The sequence below is a fragment of the Bradysia coprophila genome, chromosome X, assembly GCF_014529535.1.
Source record: "Bradysia coprophila strain Holo2 chromosome X, BU_Bcop_v1, whole genome shotgun sequence".
NCBI classification, from domain to species: domain Eukaryota; kingdom Metazoa; phylum Arthropoda; class Insecta; order Diptera; family Sciaridae; genus Bradysia; species Bradysia coprophila.
The window spans coordinates 2,734,245-2,749,308 of NC_050737.1; the positions used below are offsets into that span (position 1 = coordinate 2,734,245).

The window sequence follows — 15,064 nt, forward strand, 5'->3', positions numbered from 1 at the left end:
TCCAACTTGATCGAATTACGGCCAAAGGGAAGTGAGAGAAGTTTGCGGCCGCAGCAGAGTGAGGGCAGTAAATTAATTTGTTGTGACATTTTTCAAGACGAAAACTAAGTGACAATTTAGGTTAGAAATAGTTATTTATGTCTTAAATGATTTTTTAGGCACTAGATGGGCATGGGTAGATTGTCTTTCGAATTGCATAAAAAGTTTTCCTACACGCCACTGAGTTCACTCCATAAGTGCGCTATAGCATTTGAATTTTAGGTGAATCAGGACATGAACGAGTGAACTGAAAAATTAATTTCAACGCACTTTGATATGGCAATGTCGTGAATTACACATATTTAATGCTGCGTTTGGTATTGGTTTGGGTTTCACACTTTTAATTTGGAATTTTCAGCGGACCTACGGCGTGAGTTGAGAAAATGTCTATTTTCTCCAAACAGCGAGAATATACTGAGAAAGTAGAAATTCATTATTTTTAAAGTTACGCTTTTGCAACGGATGATTAGAGTACGTACTTACGAGTGAGTGAAATTGATAACAAAATGTAATTTTTGTAAGGCATTTTAAGTGGCAAAAAAGGTTATTCACTCCGAACACATGAAAAATATTTCAAAAATATTCCTTACACTCTCGGAATAGTGAAATGCACTTTGTTTTCGAATATGGGAGATCGGAGTTGTGGTATGATTTGTAATTGTTTCTCCAAATGCTCTAGGCATTTCCTATTTTTAGCTAGATATGCGCACTTGCAACGAAATAAATACTGAAAAGCGTTTATTCATTTGTTAGGGAACTATAGATAACACATCACATCACCCAAATGAGTAGCTTGCTGCATTTCACATTTCCGTTTTGATTTTATTCCGCGAGTGTAATTTACAAATGTATACTCGATTCGCGACATTACCTTTCTAACAACCAACTTCATCTTAATAAACTTTTCACACGTCAAAATAAGGCTGTCAAAGATCAACAACTACAGGAATTTTTTTTATTCCAAAAAAATATGTTCTCTGTAGAGACAGTACAAACTTTAGTTTGTCGAATTAGTGTTTGAAAAAACCCCAAAGGTTAATTCAATTCCAAGTTCAATACCCGATGAATCTTCGATAGTTTTAACGATTCTTTGCATTAATTTGAAAATGAAATAATTTTTTTTGGGGTGCGGTTCAAAATACAAATCCGAATTTCGTCTTCTACTGACTCGGTTGGAAATGAAAACAAATTTGTTATCAGCTGGTGAATGAAAAAATTTAATTGTTTTTCGAGGAAATTGCATTACATTGTCCGACTGTGTGAGTTAAGAGTCACAATCACAGTTCAGAAAGTTACTGATTAATTTTGACCGACCGAAAATGATGGACAAAAATCGTTAGGTGGACACATTCCTGAAACAACAAACCAAATATAATGTCTCGGCTAGCAGATTATTTTGTGATTGTCGGATATGATCATGATAAAGAGAGTAAGTTTTCCATTCATCTGTAAATAAACACACAAACATAACCTCAACGGGCTTTACATTTTCACACTTTTAGGAAGTGGAAATTGTACGGGTAAAATATTGCAACGTTTTCCCGAAAAGGACTGGCCGGACACACCGTTTATCGAAGGCATAGAATGGTTTTGTCAACCACTCGGATGGTGTCTGTCCACCGAGAAACAGGAACCGAAATTTTTCGTTTCGGTTCTCACCGACATCGATGCAAATCGGCATTATTGCGCTTGTTTGTGCTTCAATGAGACCGTTTCGATAACACCGAGTAAACCTGTTGATGAAGAAGAGGAGAATCTTACACCCGGTCGACCAATGATCAGTTCTGCCGCATCCACCAATACAGCCACCATAACACATCACAGTATTATGTACGCTCCAAAGTGCTTGGTACTGGTGTCACGACTGGATTATGTGGAAACGTTCCGGAATTGTCTGGGCACCATTTATACGGTTTACATTGAAAGCTTGTCGTACCCACTGGAAACGTTGATTGGCAACATTTTAGGTTGCATTCAAGTAAGTGAAACTGCGCTCGCGGTGTGTGGAGTCGAGACTCTTTATGGAAATGTTTTCTAATTTTTCCAGGTACCTAATGCTGGTGGTCCACAAGTAAGATTTTCAATCGGTGCAGGTGACAAACAAGCAATGCAGCCTCCATTGTCATCATCTTTACCGGTCACTGGAATATCCGTTAGTTCTCTATTCCAGCAATTAGGTAAGTTTGTGTCCTTTGCATTTGTGATCTAAACGTTCATATGGCTAGTTTAATTGTGCATTTATGTGGAACGGTAATATTTACCAGTGTGACCCAGTGTCCATGTCATAGTTTAGTGGCCTCTATGCGTGAAAATATTTTCGCCAATTTCCCCGAAATTTCTCGAGTTACGTGGTTCGTGAAACTTTGAAAAGATTAATGAAAATATGTTTATGATGGGTGCTATATAGTGTGTACGGACTCTGTGTTAATATGTGATTTGAGTGATCATTTTTTATCAAATTTTATGAGCTGAATTATTCGGCAAGGAAAGTGTGCTTGGAAAATGATGCCGCTATGAATACGGAGCTTAAAATCAAATTTAGATTGTGACAAATCGTTTATATTCAAAAGAATTTGGCTTTGTTGGTCTTACATGGAAATGCAGTGCTTCGTTTCCCATTCCTATTTCATGAAAAGTTCACACAAAGACCGTCGATGATTTTCTCATATTTAGCATGAAAATGGGTGAAACGGTTCTTTCGCGAATACTTCACACTACACTTGCAATCGGTAGCAACATCTGTTGTCATGGAATCAGTGACTGATACTTAATTGACGTCCTATCCATCTCTGGAACATTGTTCATTAACTCAAACTTAAAACGAAGTGAGACCTCCTATGTTGATAACCAAACTTTTTGACATTGCAGGCATCAAAAATGTAATGCTGCTATTTTGTGCGGTGATGACCGAACACAAGATTTTGTTCCACTCCAAAAGTTTCACCAGGCTAACAGAAAGTTGCAGAGCCCTGACAGCACTAATGTATCCATTTCGGTTAGTTGATTTAGCAGGAAGAAGGACATAAATGTTAACGCTAATTCTCAATCAATTTCAGCTACAGTCACGTTTACATTCCAATCTTGCCGGCACCATTAGTCGAAGTTCTATCCACTCCAACTCCATTCATCATGGGTGTGCACAGTTCATTGCAAACCGAAATCACGGACTTATTGGATGTAATCGTTGCTGACATTGACGGCGGATCCATTAACATCCCCGAATCATTGGTACCGCCGGTATCGACGCTACCGCCAGCCATTTGGGATGCCACTCAAAATGCTTTGACAATGGTCTTGCAACCGCATTTAAGCACCGCCGATATGGCATTCACTCAACCACCATCCACTCAACTCAATGCGAAATCTCAGCTGATGCAAGATAAAGAAATTCGTGCCGTGTTTATGAGAATGTTCGCACAACTGTTGCAAGGATATCGGTCTTGTTTGACACTGATACGGATCCATCCGAAACCGGTGATAACATTTCACAAAGCCGGCTTCCTGGGAGCTCGGGATCTTGTCAATTGTGATTTTTTGCTACGTGTACTTGATAGTATGTTCTTTACCGGTTTCGTTACGGAACGTGGACCACCTTGGAGACCATGCGACGCATGGGACGAGTTATATAGTGCCATGACCGATCTCACTCGAACGGAAAATCAAAATCCGAAATTGGTATGGTGATTGAGTCATTTGAAGGTGGAGAATGGTAACAAAGTTTCTCTTTTTCCTTCTTATTCCAGATTTTAGTTCACATACAAGAGTTAGCCCAGATATTATACACCAACGAAAATCCTAATTCACAAGTGTACACACAAAAAGTGCTTCGACCACCTGAAGGCGCCTATTCGCGCATCCACCAACCGCCAATGAATCAAATCAACGGTCAGCTAGTCCAAGAAATCATCAACGAAGGGCTGTCAAAAAGTGAAATACAGTCGCGCTTCCTTGGCGTTCGCACTCCTCCGCGTATCGTTCCTTCCGGGCCAAGTTTGCAGACCATATCAGACGGTCGTTCAATAGTGAACAATACTGTACGTCGGTTAGAAGTACTTAAAACATGTGTCAACTGTATATTCGACAATAAGATTGCTGATGCGAGAAAAAGTTTTCCAGCTGTGATGAGAACCCTGAAGCAGCGAGATGCCCGTTTGACATTGTGCCGTGAATTGTCTAGAACGGTGCAAGGGAACAAGGCTGTGCTTGAACATCAACAATTTGATTTAGTTGTCAAGTAAGTTATTGGCTTCTCATAAATTACATTTGTATCTTCATTGCCTACGTAGACACTAAACAACTTAAATCTTTGAACCTCGAACGTTTAGTGCAACCATAGCTCGTTGAAACATTCTTTATTTCCTTATCTCAAATTTTATCAAAAAGTCATTGAGACTCGAGGCCTTGAAAGCGAATTACTAAGGTACACGTTTACATTTATCGACCGGCATTAACTAAACTTCTCGTGCTTTTGAATGCCACTTCGTAACATACTGAACAATCCTATTTGCATGACCCATACTCAACATTACCAAATTTTCAATATGTTGCCTGACTTTCGCCTTATGTTCCAGATTAATGAACCGTGCTTTACAAGATGATACAACGATGGACGAACACGGTGTCGCTGCTGCACTGTTGCCATTATCAACGGCATTTTGCAGGAAACTGTGTACCGGAGTGATTCAGTTCGCCTATACGTGCATACAGGACCATCCCGTATGGAAGAATCAACAATTCTGGGAGGCAGCATTCTACCAAGACGTTCAGACGCAAATTAAAGCATTGTATTTGCCACGAACACCGTCACTGGACAACAACTATCCGTACAGGATGGGTGGTGAGTCGAATGAGAGTCGCGAAAAACTGAGCCCATCGAATACAAAATCGATGATGGAATACCGACTGTCATCACTGTCCCGATCACAAGAACCGTCCGCACTGGAAATAGCTGCTGAACAAATGAGATTATGGCCGAACATGGATGCAGCTAAGCAACAAGAATTGGTTTCGTCCGAAGAATCAACACTGTATAGTCAGGCGATCCACTACGCTAATCGAATGGTATCGCTACTGATACCACCAGATGTGAATAGTGGCGGAAAGGTGAAAAAAATCGACCATCATTTGGATGATGACACAAGTGTTTCGAATAGCGTTGTTGAATCTCACAGTCACAGCGACACCCATTCTGACGAAGGATTCGAAGAAAGCGATCCCGGTGAAACAGGCAACATTGTAGCGAAGATGGTATCGAAATTCCTAGATTCCGTGTGCACTGAAGGACAATGCACTGCTGAACATGTACGAAATCTTCACGCAATGGTGTCGGGCGTAGTGCACATGCATATCGAAACTTTAGATGCTGTTCATCGTGAGTCGAAACGAATACCACCAATTCAAAAGCCAAAAATTCAAAAACCGACGCTTTTGAATGGCGAAGTGTTTATTGGCGAGTCAATGCGTGTATATTTGCTGTCCGACGGACGTGAAGATGGTACGTCACCATTGTTGCCAGCAGAAGGTGCTTTGTTCCTAACAAACTATCGTGTAGTATTTCGGGGATCTCCTTGTGATCCTTTGGCCTGCGAACAGAGTATAGTTCGTTCATTTCCGGTGTCATCGTTAACCAAAGAGAAACGCGTGAACGTTTTATATTTACCGCACTTGGATCAAGTACTACCCGAAGGTTTGCAATTACGTTCGTGTACATTTCAATTGCTCAAAGTTGCTTTCGACGAAGAAGTGACACCCGAAAGCATCGAATCGTTTAGGAAATCATTAAACAAAGCCCGATACCCGGACGATGAGTTCGGGCATTTTGCATTTTCTGCGTATGGTATTACAGCACAAACGCCACCTCACAAAGTCAAGGAGAAGAACGCAACTCTCAAAGGATTCGCCAAAAAGACTCTCTTGAGGACGGCAAAAAAGGCAGGCTTCAAGCAGAAAGGAGCTACGAAACGAAAATACGTTTTGTCCGGCGTTGATTTTGAGGACACGCATAATGTGAACGAACACAATGAAGAGGATGACGATTCCGACGAAAATGTAGACACAATGCCTAGAGTGACGATCAAAGATGTGGAACGGTTGAAAGAGCGTAGCTATGTGAAAGATTGGCAACGAATCGGTTTCGGCGAACCATCATCATGCTACCGAATTTCAACCGTTAACTGTAATTACAGTTTGTGCCGAACATATCCCGCCATCATTGTTTGTCCAACGAGTATATCCGATGAGTCTCTGCGATCGTTGGCTCGTTGCTACAAAAACCAAAGAATATCGTTGCCAACGTGGCGTCATCGAAATGGAGCCGTTTTATTGCGGGGCGCTGTACCACATGCAAAAGGTGTTATGGGTATGCTGAAGGGCCATCCACATTCGGCTAATACAACAACTGATTCAACAACAGGCCATCAAGAACAAGACCGATACTTCATTACGATCATCGAAAATATGCCGCATACCATGACAGTTAAATATCCGTGGGAGTTATCCGACTCAAATTTAAGTATAAACTCGCTTCTACTTGCTGCTGAGGATCATCAGATCGCGGGAAAAAGTGACTTTTCCACTTTAACGCCGGATACGAATCGGAAAACTAACTCTGCATTTCACAGCGTAAAATCGTTTTCCAGTTTTACCGCCCGACCTTTGTATGGAAAGAACAAAAGATCATCGCTGAAAACCGGTGCCAATCAATTGAGAGATATCAATGAACGGGACAGTCTCCAGTACACATTTCAACGAGTTCCACTATACTTTTTGGGTGAAAAATCTCAATCCAAATCGGCACGACTATCGGAAATGTTCACCGAATTTATTCCAGTTGACTATACAGACGTGCGTCATTCCCGTAGTGCGTTCAAGAAACTCATGCGCACTTGTCTTCCATCAGTAGTTAATAATGAACCAGACCAAACGTTTGCTAAGCTGCTTGAACAGTCTGAGTGGCTGCAACAAATTCGTGGATTATTGCAATTATCCGGAGCTGTTGTGGATTTAATAGACTTGCAAGGATCGAGTGTCACGTTAGCTCTAGAAGAGGGCTGGGACGTTACCGCTCAAGTCTCATCTTTGGCTCAACTTTGTCTTGATCCATTTTACAGAACCATCGAAGGTTTTCGCGTTTTAATTGAGAAGGAGTGGCTAGCATTTGGTCACCGCTTCGGACACAGAAGTAATTTGAAGCCTAACAGCAGTTCCAGTTCGCCATTCGCACCAACGTTCCTACAATTTCTTGACTCGGTCCATCAAATTCAAGCTCAATTTCCATTGGCATTTGAATTCAACGAGTTCTACCTACGGTTCCTTGCATATCACAGTGTTTCATGCCGGTTCAGAACGTTCCTTTTCGATTGCGAATTGGAACGGTTCGATTTGGGCATATCGGCCATTGAGGACAAACGCGGATCTTTGAATTCGAAGCATGTCGTGGAGACATTTACCGGTTCTGATGATGACACAATTTATCCAGGCGGGATACGTAATACGGGGTCCAACTCTCACAAAATTGGTTCGTCCATTTTCGATTACATCGACAGGCAACATTCAAAATGGCCAATTTTCTACAACTTTATGTACACCGCCGATCCGGATAGACAAATTCTACGCCCACAAAGCTCTGTTGCTGTGTTAGAGTTATGGCGCTTTTATGTAGATGAAGAATTGGCTCAAGGTCCACCATATGACCCAGAACTGCTCAGCACTGATATCATTGACGATGAAGCCGAATTATGTGGGAAACAACTTAGACGGAAAGTCGTTACAGTCGGCTATGACAGCATGGACAAAAGTGATCCGGATGCATTTTCGAGATTGTTGGAAGAGCTACGGCATGCTGAAGCGGAGCGTGGTCTATTACCTCAAAAATGGAGACAAGTTTGGGACAAATTGGAATTACCTCATTCAGATTCGTTGACCCGACACGCTTCATTTTCATCAGCTTTAGTACGTTCGCATGGTCGTTTACTGCATAAACGGTAAGAGCACACGATAGTTACGTGAATCATTGCATCACACATCGATTTTATTTCAGATCAACATTAGAAATTTTAATGCGCGGCCGCTTGTCCGGCCATCATCAAGAAAGTTTCTCCCATCCACACAGATTCGAAAAGCATTCATATACGACACCTACCCACTGCAATCACTGTGATGGAGTTTTGTGGGGTCCCATGTGGACCGGATTAAGGTGAGTAACCAGCAACGGCAACATGATCAGTCGATTTGACCAATTGAGTTGAATTTCGTGCAGGTGTATGGACTGTGGAAATTCATATCACGAAAAATGTTCGGATTCTGTGCCGAAGAACTGTACCAAATACAAGGCGGTTGAAGGTGTGCCACAGACATTAACCAGGTCACAAGGTGATAACGGTAGTATCGCATCGAGTGCAAACACTGGCCAAACATCCAGTCAGCATTTCTACGAACAATTCAGCAGCAACGTTGCCGAAAATCGAACGCACGAAGGGTAAGCGAATGCTGTGATTCGTTGGTATATTTTTTTTTAATTCCATTTTGCTTGCAGTCATTTGTATAAACGGGGCGCTTTACTGAAAGGATGGAAACAACGTTGGTTCGTTTTAGATTCGATAAAACATCAACTTCGTTACTACGACGCCATGGAGGATTCGAATTACAAAGGACTCATCGGTAAGAATTTTATGCTCCGTATCATTGCCTTTTTAATGCGAATGCCTATGCTAACATATCCACTTCACCAAAGTCATTTAAATTCACCGAATTTCTAGCGAAGATAAGAAGGTCAGACGAATGTTTTTTCAATTAGAAATTACTTATTAGCGCACTCTGATATGGTTGAAGTATGTAAAATTATCAATTTCAATTCCGGAGTTCATGGGTCGGTCAGATGTGTTAATGTCTCGTTAAGTGAAATCAACAAAATTGTTGATTTATCTGTATGTCGCTATACGGTCAATTCTAAACTGAGCAGATTATTTCTGATCATTTTGTCACTTAGTCTCACGTCAAGTAACAACCGTTTGAAAAGTCCGGGCTTATGTAATTGGACGCATTTTCCATTGGACTCATTTTCATGATCCCTAGATAGGTCCCAGAAAAACTTTTAAAAAATTCCTCGATATGCTTCTAGATAGATAGTTATTGGAAGCTGATCGAAAACCAAATCAACATGAACTTCTCTTGCGGAAATTTTTTTAGATACATGAACGGTATAGGTCCTGTGGATGGTATTGGGTCACATTGGGTTTAAAATTCATCTAAAATGAGATATGACTATTTTTTAAATGGTAAAGATTTGACTACTTGTCGCGACTCCTCTGAATCCGAAAAGAAAAAGAAAATTAAAAAAAGTTTCCTCCACTACGCAAGTATGGCTGGTGACACAATAAATAGGGAAAATAAGTCCGGTGGATCGATCTGAAGACAGGGCCTATTTTTGGGAAATTGAATTTTCCAATTTGCCAAAATTTACTAGAATTTGTTATCAGAAAATTTGGCAAATTCTGGAAAATTTTGGAAAATATTAGCAAATTCTAGCAGATTTTGGCAAATTTTAGAAAATATGGAAAATTCAATTTCCCAAAATAGGCATACGCTCTGCTTATTCCTTTTCTATTGAAATCTACTTACCACTCTACCATTCCGCAATTCACATCTAATTGGCTTCTTATTTACATTCTAATTAAATAATTATAAAAATTTAACCATCAGAATTGGCAGAAGTACAATCGGTACAATCGGCTCCTCCTGCCCAAGTTGGAACGAAAAAAGTGGATGAAAAAGCCTTTTTTGATGTAAGAATGTCTCAGTGGTTTGAGTGGGCCTTGTGTAACGTAATTGTTTGTTTTCTGTCTACAGCTAAAAACGAGCCGTCGAACGTACAATTTTTATGCACTTGACGCGAGTATGGCACAAGAATGGATTGAAAAAATTCAAGCCTGTCTTCAATAGGCGGTATGATGATGGTCAACAATTTTGTATTCTGACTTTGTTTTCTTACATAACTTATTTAAATGTAAATTAAATATTTTAAAGAAATGTATAGCGTACAACCATACCTATTGAATACTGATAGTTGTAATAAAACACAATTTTATTTAAAAAAACAAACAAAACGAAACCAACCAACAAACACTTAAAATTGCATTGATAAGTAGAAAATTGGGACAATTGGAAATCCAACTGAACTGAGCTGTGTCAGAAAAAATCAGTTCGCTGATTGACGGTGTGAGTAGTATGAGAATTTCTCGGATCACATTTTCAGCCCGTCATCGACACCGTTGTCTGGACTTTTTTTTTATACAAATTGCTTTTCCGGCCGAAAGAGCGTTTTTCTATGTACAAAAAAATTGTTCCACAGTTTTTCATGCTCAATGACATGAGATAAAGAAAAAAAAAACGAAAAACGTTAAGCGAGTGAATTGACACAACTTGCCGGATTATAATTCTACCAAAGTGGAAAGGAATCGTTCAAAAGGAACCATCAAACAGTCGTCACTTAACGACTCAAATGAAAGCTACAATTAATATCAACTGAATTTGTGTCTAAGTTTACTTCAGCTATGCGTGCTTATAAAGCCTTATTCTTACCACACGCATGTGTGTGACTATAAAAACCGTTGATTAAATAGCAGAACAGGTGAAGCAAATTTAGACGCAAGTTTGGTTGAAATTAATTGTAATGTTTCAATGTCTGGCTACCTTGACAAGTCAAATTCTTGGACAGATTTGCTCTACTTCGTTTACTTCTACCGGTTTTACTTCAATTATAATTATCATCAGCAGCACCTGCGGACTTGAAAGTGTTAAAATGATACGTAATTGTAACATGTCTTGTTAACCAAGAAAAACAGTACAGAGCACTCTCTTGAAAAATTCTCTAAAATTCCAACATTTTCGAGAAAACAAATTGGAGGGGTTCGACAAAATAGAACAGTAAAAATCTTTTCTTATTCAACCTTACTAAGGTTACCTTAGTTCTAAGACCGTCGTTTAAAAAATATCAGAAACTCTCCAACACAATCGAAAGTGTAGAGAAATTGGAATGATCATCGGTCTAGATTAGAGCCATACGTATATCTTCAATAGTTTCAATACGACTATCGATGATGGTTTCAGATATGTCTGTCGTATAAATCTAACTTCTTGCTCTGTTAAATATAACGCTAAATTCAGCAAGAGTATAACATTTTACATTCACCTTCACCTGCACGACGTCATTTGAGTTGCGGTGTGTTAATATATGTTGATTGGATGCACTTTTGTTTCGATTCGATAAATCGACATGGTAGAACGTAATCAAACTCGGTAAAATACCAATGGTTCAGCTAAGTATTTTATTTTGATTAGTACAGTCAAATGAATCCAAAATTGGTGACTCAACTGTTGATCTTCAAATCTCGCTATATTTCTGTCGAATATGAATTCCATTCAAATGTTAGGGCATTGACCCCAGACGTCACTTTCACCGTTTTGTGTGAGCAGAACTTATCGGACGATGGAAAATTCCGGAATCAAACAGATATAAATCGGATTTTAAATTGCTTTTATTCTGATGTCGGACTGTCACATAAAGTTAGGTACTGTTGAGACTGTAGGTACAGTTGATGGGCCTTCCATAATGGTCGGTTGATCGTCACTGTACCAATAAATCAGAGAATGTTCAGTAAATTTGGTACACTTAAATTGGTCTAGCAAGCTTTTTGAAAAGGCCAGGTGATTGTTATACGCCTCCGTCTCCTGATTAACGTCCTTCGACATACGATGTAAATCTAAATGACAGAAGTAAATGTCGTAAAAGACCGGCTTGGTTATTGGTGTGCTATTTATATTTTAACGTTTACCTTTCAAAATGGCACTTCCCCACAACTGTACATGAATATCTGGAATTTTGGATGCCAATTGCATTGCAGGCGTTACCATGTTCATACTTTCCTTCGAATTTCCGATGCTTAGAAAGACATGACTCAGTAAAACCAACGAACAAGATGTCAGTCGATTAAGATCTTCAGCATTAGCCATCTTTAAAGTTTCACGCAGGAATCGCCTGGTTAAATGGATGATTCAGAATTAGAATAATGCAAGCGACAAGAAATGAGAAACTTACTTTGCTTCATGAAAGCTGCTCTTGTGAAACGAATTTAATCCTTGAACGTAATAAAAGCCTCCCATCAAGGCCTGACTGCTCGATGACTGCGATTCGTTGGATACCGTATTAAGAATGGCCGTCAAGTCATTTTCTCGTTTAGTACGTAGGTAAACAATAGCTAAATTTAGGATAGCAAACAATTTCAAATCGCGCTCATTTGTGTCTTGAATGCAGGCTTGAAACTGCTTTTCCGCTTCCTCAAAGTAATTCGTCGACATGGCATACAATCCGAGCAGACAGTGCAACTGGGACGAGTGTTTCTTCATCAAAACTTTATTCGACGATGCTAGGCAAACATCCCTCGCCATTGAGATCTCTTTTATGGCCATGGATTTGTTGCCCATGACTAGTCGACACATTGCTATATGTTCCAGCAGAATGATTTGAAATACGGATAGAATGGGCTTGTCTTCTTGAACTTTGAGCTTTTCGATCTGTGTCAGAGCTTTGTCGGTGTATTTTAATGCTTTGTCCATGTATCCAGCCATCATTGAATGCGAAACGGTGACTAAATACACAAGAACGTACAACTGCTCCTTGGGTAACCAAATGAAAATGTCCATATTTTGTTGACTAAAAATAACTGAGAACGAGATGGATTAGGGCTGATTTTGAGCTAGGATGCGCAATATATTTACCTTCGTCTGATGGCCAGTTGGGCGCCATTATTGTCTGTATGCTTTGTTGTAGTAGTTTCAAACACGGCTTTGCAGTTTTTACCTGACCTAGTGACAAGTAATGCCAGACCTGCACGTGGAGAAAGGAGATAATAATGTAAGTAAGAATCGTACAGTGTGCGCAGATCTTGGACCGCAGTAGTGGGCAGTAGTAGGTAAGGTTGTACAGACACATATTGTCAGAACTATTCCAAAAGGAATGTACCGTACCTACTGTTGCTGAAACGAAAATTTGAATTGACCTACTAAAGTAACTGGTTTACATACCTGCAGCACCAGAAAGAAAACCTTTAAGTACTCCTTTAAGTGAGTGCTCTGAATTGAATTGTCAATGATAGCACTAGCCTGGTGTAGTATCGCCAGGACGTCATTATTTTTCCGTTCGATCATTAAAATCATGGCTCTGCTCAGTAGAAACAGTACTTTCAGGTAAGTTGCATTCGTCTCATGCGTCGATTCAACACCCACAGCAAGCAATTCAGATGCAACACTGTACTCCTTATCAATGGCATGAATTTGCTGAGAAAATGTTTCCAGACAATTATTATGTGTTCGGTATGAGGGGAAGCTAGTGTGCAACTTACGGCCAGTTGAAAAAGTAATTTACAGTGCCAATGTTGATTGTGCTGTGACAGTTCAATAGCCTTTCGTAAGATTGGCTTGGCTAAAATGTTTTGATCTTGTTGCTGATACAATTGTGCCAGTAGACTAGCAATGTCGAACTTAACATCGTCGAAAGTAATTTTGTTCTCCGAAAGTTTCCACTGTAAAACCAAACATCAGATCCATTTATGACATTTTGCCAATCAACGTCACATCACAAAAAAAAAAACGAACTTACCGCCTGTTCCAGGTGACTCCTGGCCAAGTCAATATTTTTCGTGTAGCCCATCAGAACTTGTCCGATTTGAAGATGGGTCCGAGCCTCCATTTTCGGTGGAACGGGTTTGAATGTAAATAACGCTTGTAAACCTAAAACAAAACATCGATTACGGGAATCGGAACGAATTCCTTCTGCCGGTCAACTTACATTGCAAGCACTTTTTAATATTTGGTGGATTCGATGTTCTAAAATATTCTGCAAGGCCGAGTAGAGAGATATAACATGCGTCTTGACTCTTGGCCATTGTATTTTTCCATTAAAGTTCCCCCGATCTCGATATGATGTAAACAATACTTTGATGAATGCAGATTAACGTAACGCGGCGTCGGCGGTTACAAAACAATCGAATCTAGACCGTCGTTTTGATACCCGAACAATCATACAATATTGATATTATCAAGTCAGAGAAATGGGAGTGGTGACATTTAGGACTCATTTCTCTACAAAAGAGCTAAACACGAATCACTGGCCGAACGAACAAGATTTCATCCACAGACATCGGGTTTAATATAAATATTGGATGAAATTTGACAATTCGTATGGCCTTGGAACAGACCTATATTGATATGTTTCAATCGAAAGTAAACAGTTCTAACATAATTTGCCTGAACTGTAATTAACGAGGTCGATGTGCTTCAGGCCATTAACGTTAAGTAAATGAGTGGTGTTGCATACTTTCTCATATGATAATATCGTGAACGGAAAAATATTCTACTCTGCGTTTGTTAGTCCTAGTTCCTAATCTCATTTGAATTTAAAGCACTTACTATTAGAGCTAGTTGTGAGAAAGCATTTTTTTTTAATGTCATTTATTATTATCATTCCAGTAGAAATAATGTGCGGAATACAATTCAGTCCAATACTATAATATTATCGCGTATATACAGCTCAATTATTTCGCGTAGCCATGGTTTAAATACATGTTTTATACATATACCTACCCTTGGTTTGTAGAACGTTTCTGAACATTTCTTTCTACATTTGAAAAATTTTAAACAAATATTGGTCGAAAATAGCGCAGTCAAACTGAACTACATCTAAGGATATATGGGTATTACTGGCTATTTATTTAGAGAGCAATGTAAATGTGACAGATGATTAATTACAACTCGAATTTTCATTAACAAATTGCAATTTATGAATGAAAATTCGAGTTGTAATTACGCATCTGTCACATTTACATTGCTATCTAAATGGCCAGTTAGAGACTTTCGGATATTTCAGAAAATTTAGAGTATTTTATATAGAGTAGGAGTAAAATAACTCAACACCCTCATGGCTACGTTGTCTCATAAAACCCTAAAGCATCAACTAACTACATTTGTCATA

The 15,064-nt window shown here is 39.4% G+C and overlaps 2 protein-coding genes across 2 annotated transcripts; one reads left to right on the forward strand and one right to left on the reverse strand.

Annotated features, from left to right (window-relative positions):
• The first annotated feature begins 944 nt into the window (after positions 1-944).
• Positions 945-10,137, forward strand: LOC119083209 (myotubularin-related protein 13). Its single transcript, XM_037192881.1, has 12 exons — positions 945-1,468; positions 1,542-2,017; positions 2,087-2,216; positions 2,908-3,034; positions 3,096-3,714; positions 3,783-4,273; positions 4,611-8,021; positions 8,078-8,233; positions 8,297-8,515; positions 8,573-8,697; positions 9,739-9,821; positions 9,886-10,137. Exons 1-12 carry the CDS (start codon positions 1,414-1,416, stop codon positions 9,976-9,978), a joined length of 5,985 nt encoding a protein of 1,994 aa, XP_037048776.1. The 5' UTR covers positions 945-1,413; the 3' UTR covers positions 9,979-10,137.
• Positions 10,138-11,555: 1,418 nt separating this feature from the next.
• On the reverse strand, positions 11,556-14,064 carry LOC119083220 (MAU2 chromatid cohesion factor homolog). The gene is made up of 8 exons (XM_037192889.1): positions 13,883-14,064; positions 13,694-13,824; positions 13,437-13,616; positions 13,120-13,371; positions 12,814-12,922; positions 12,134-12,758; positions 11,871-12,073; positions 11,556-11,798 (listed from the first exon to the last, which is right to left on the reverse strand). Exons 1-8 carry the CDS (start codon positions 13,977-13,979, stop codon positions 11,593-11,595), a joined length of 1,803 nt encoding a protein of 600 aa, XP_037048784.1. The 5' UTR covers positions 13,980-14,064; the 3' UTR covers positions 11,556-11,592.
• Between the last annotated feature and the right edge of the window lie 1,000 nt (positions 14,065-15,064).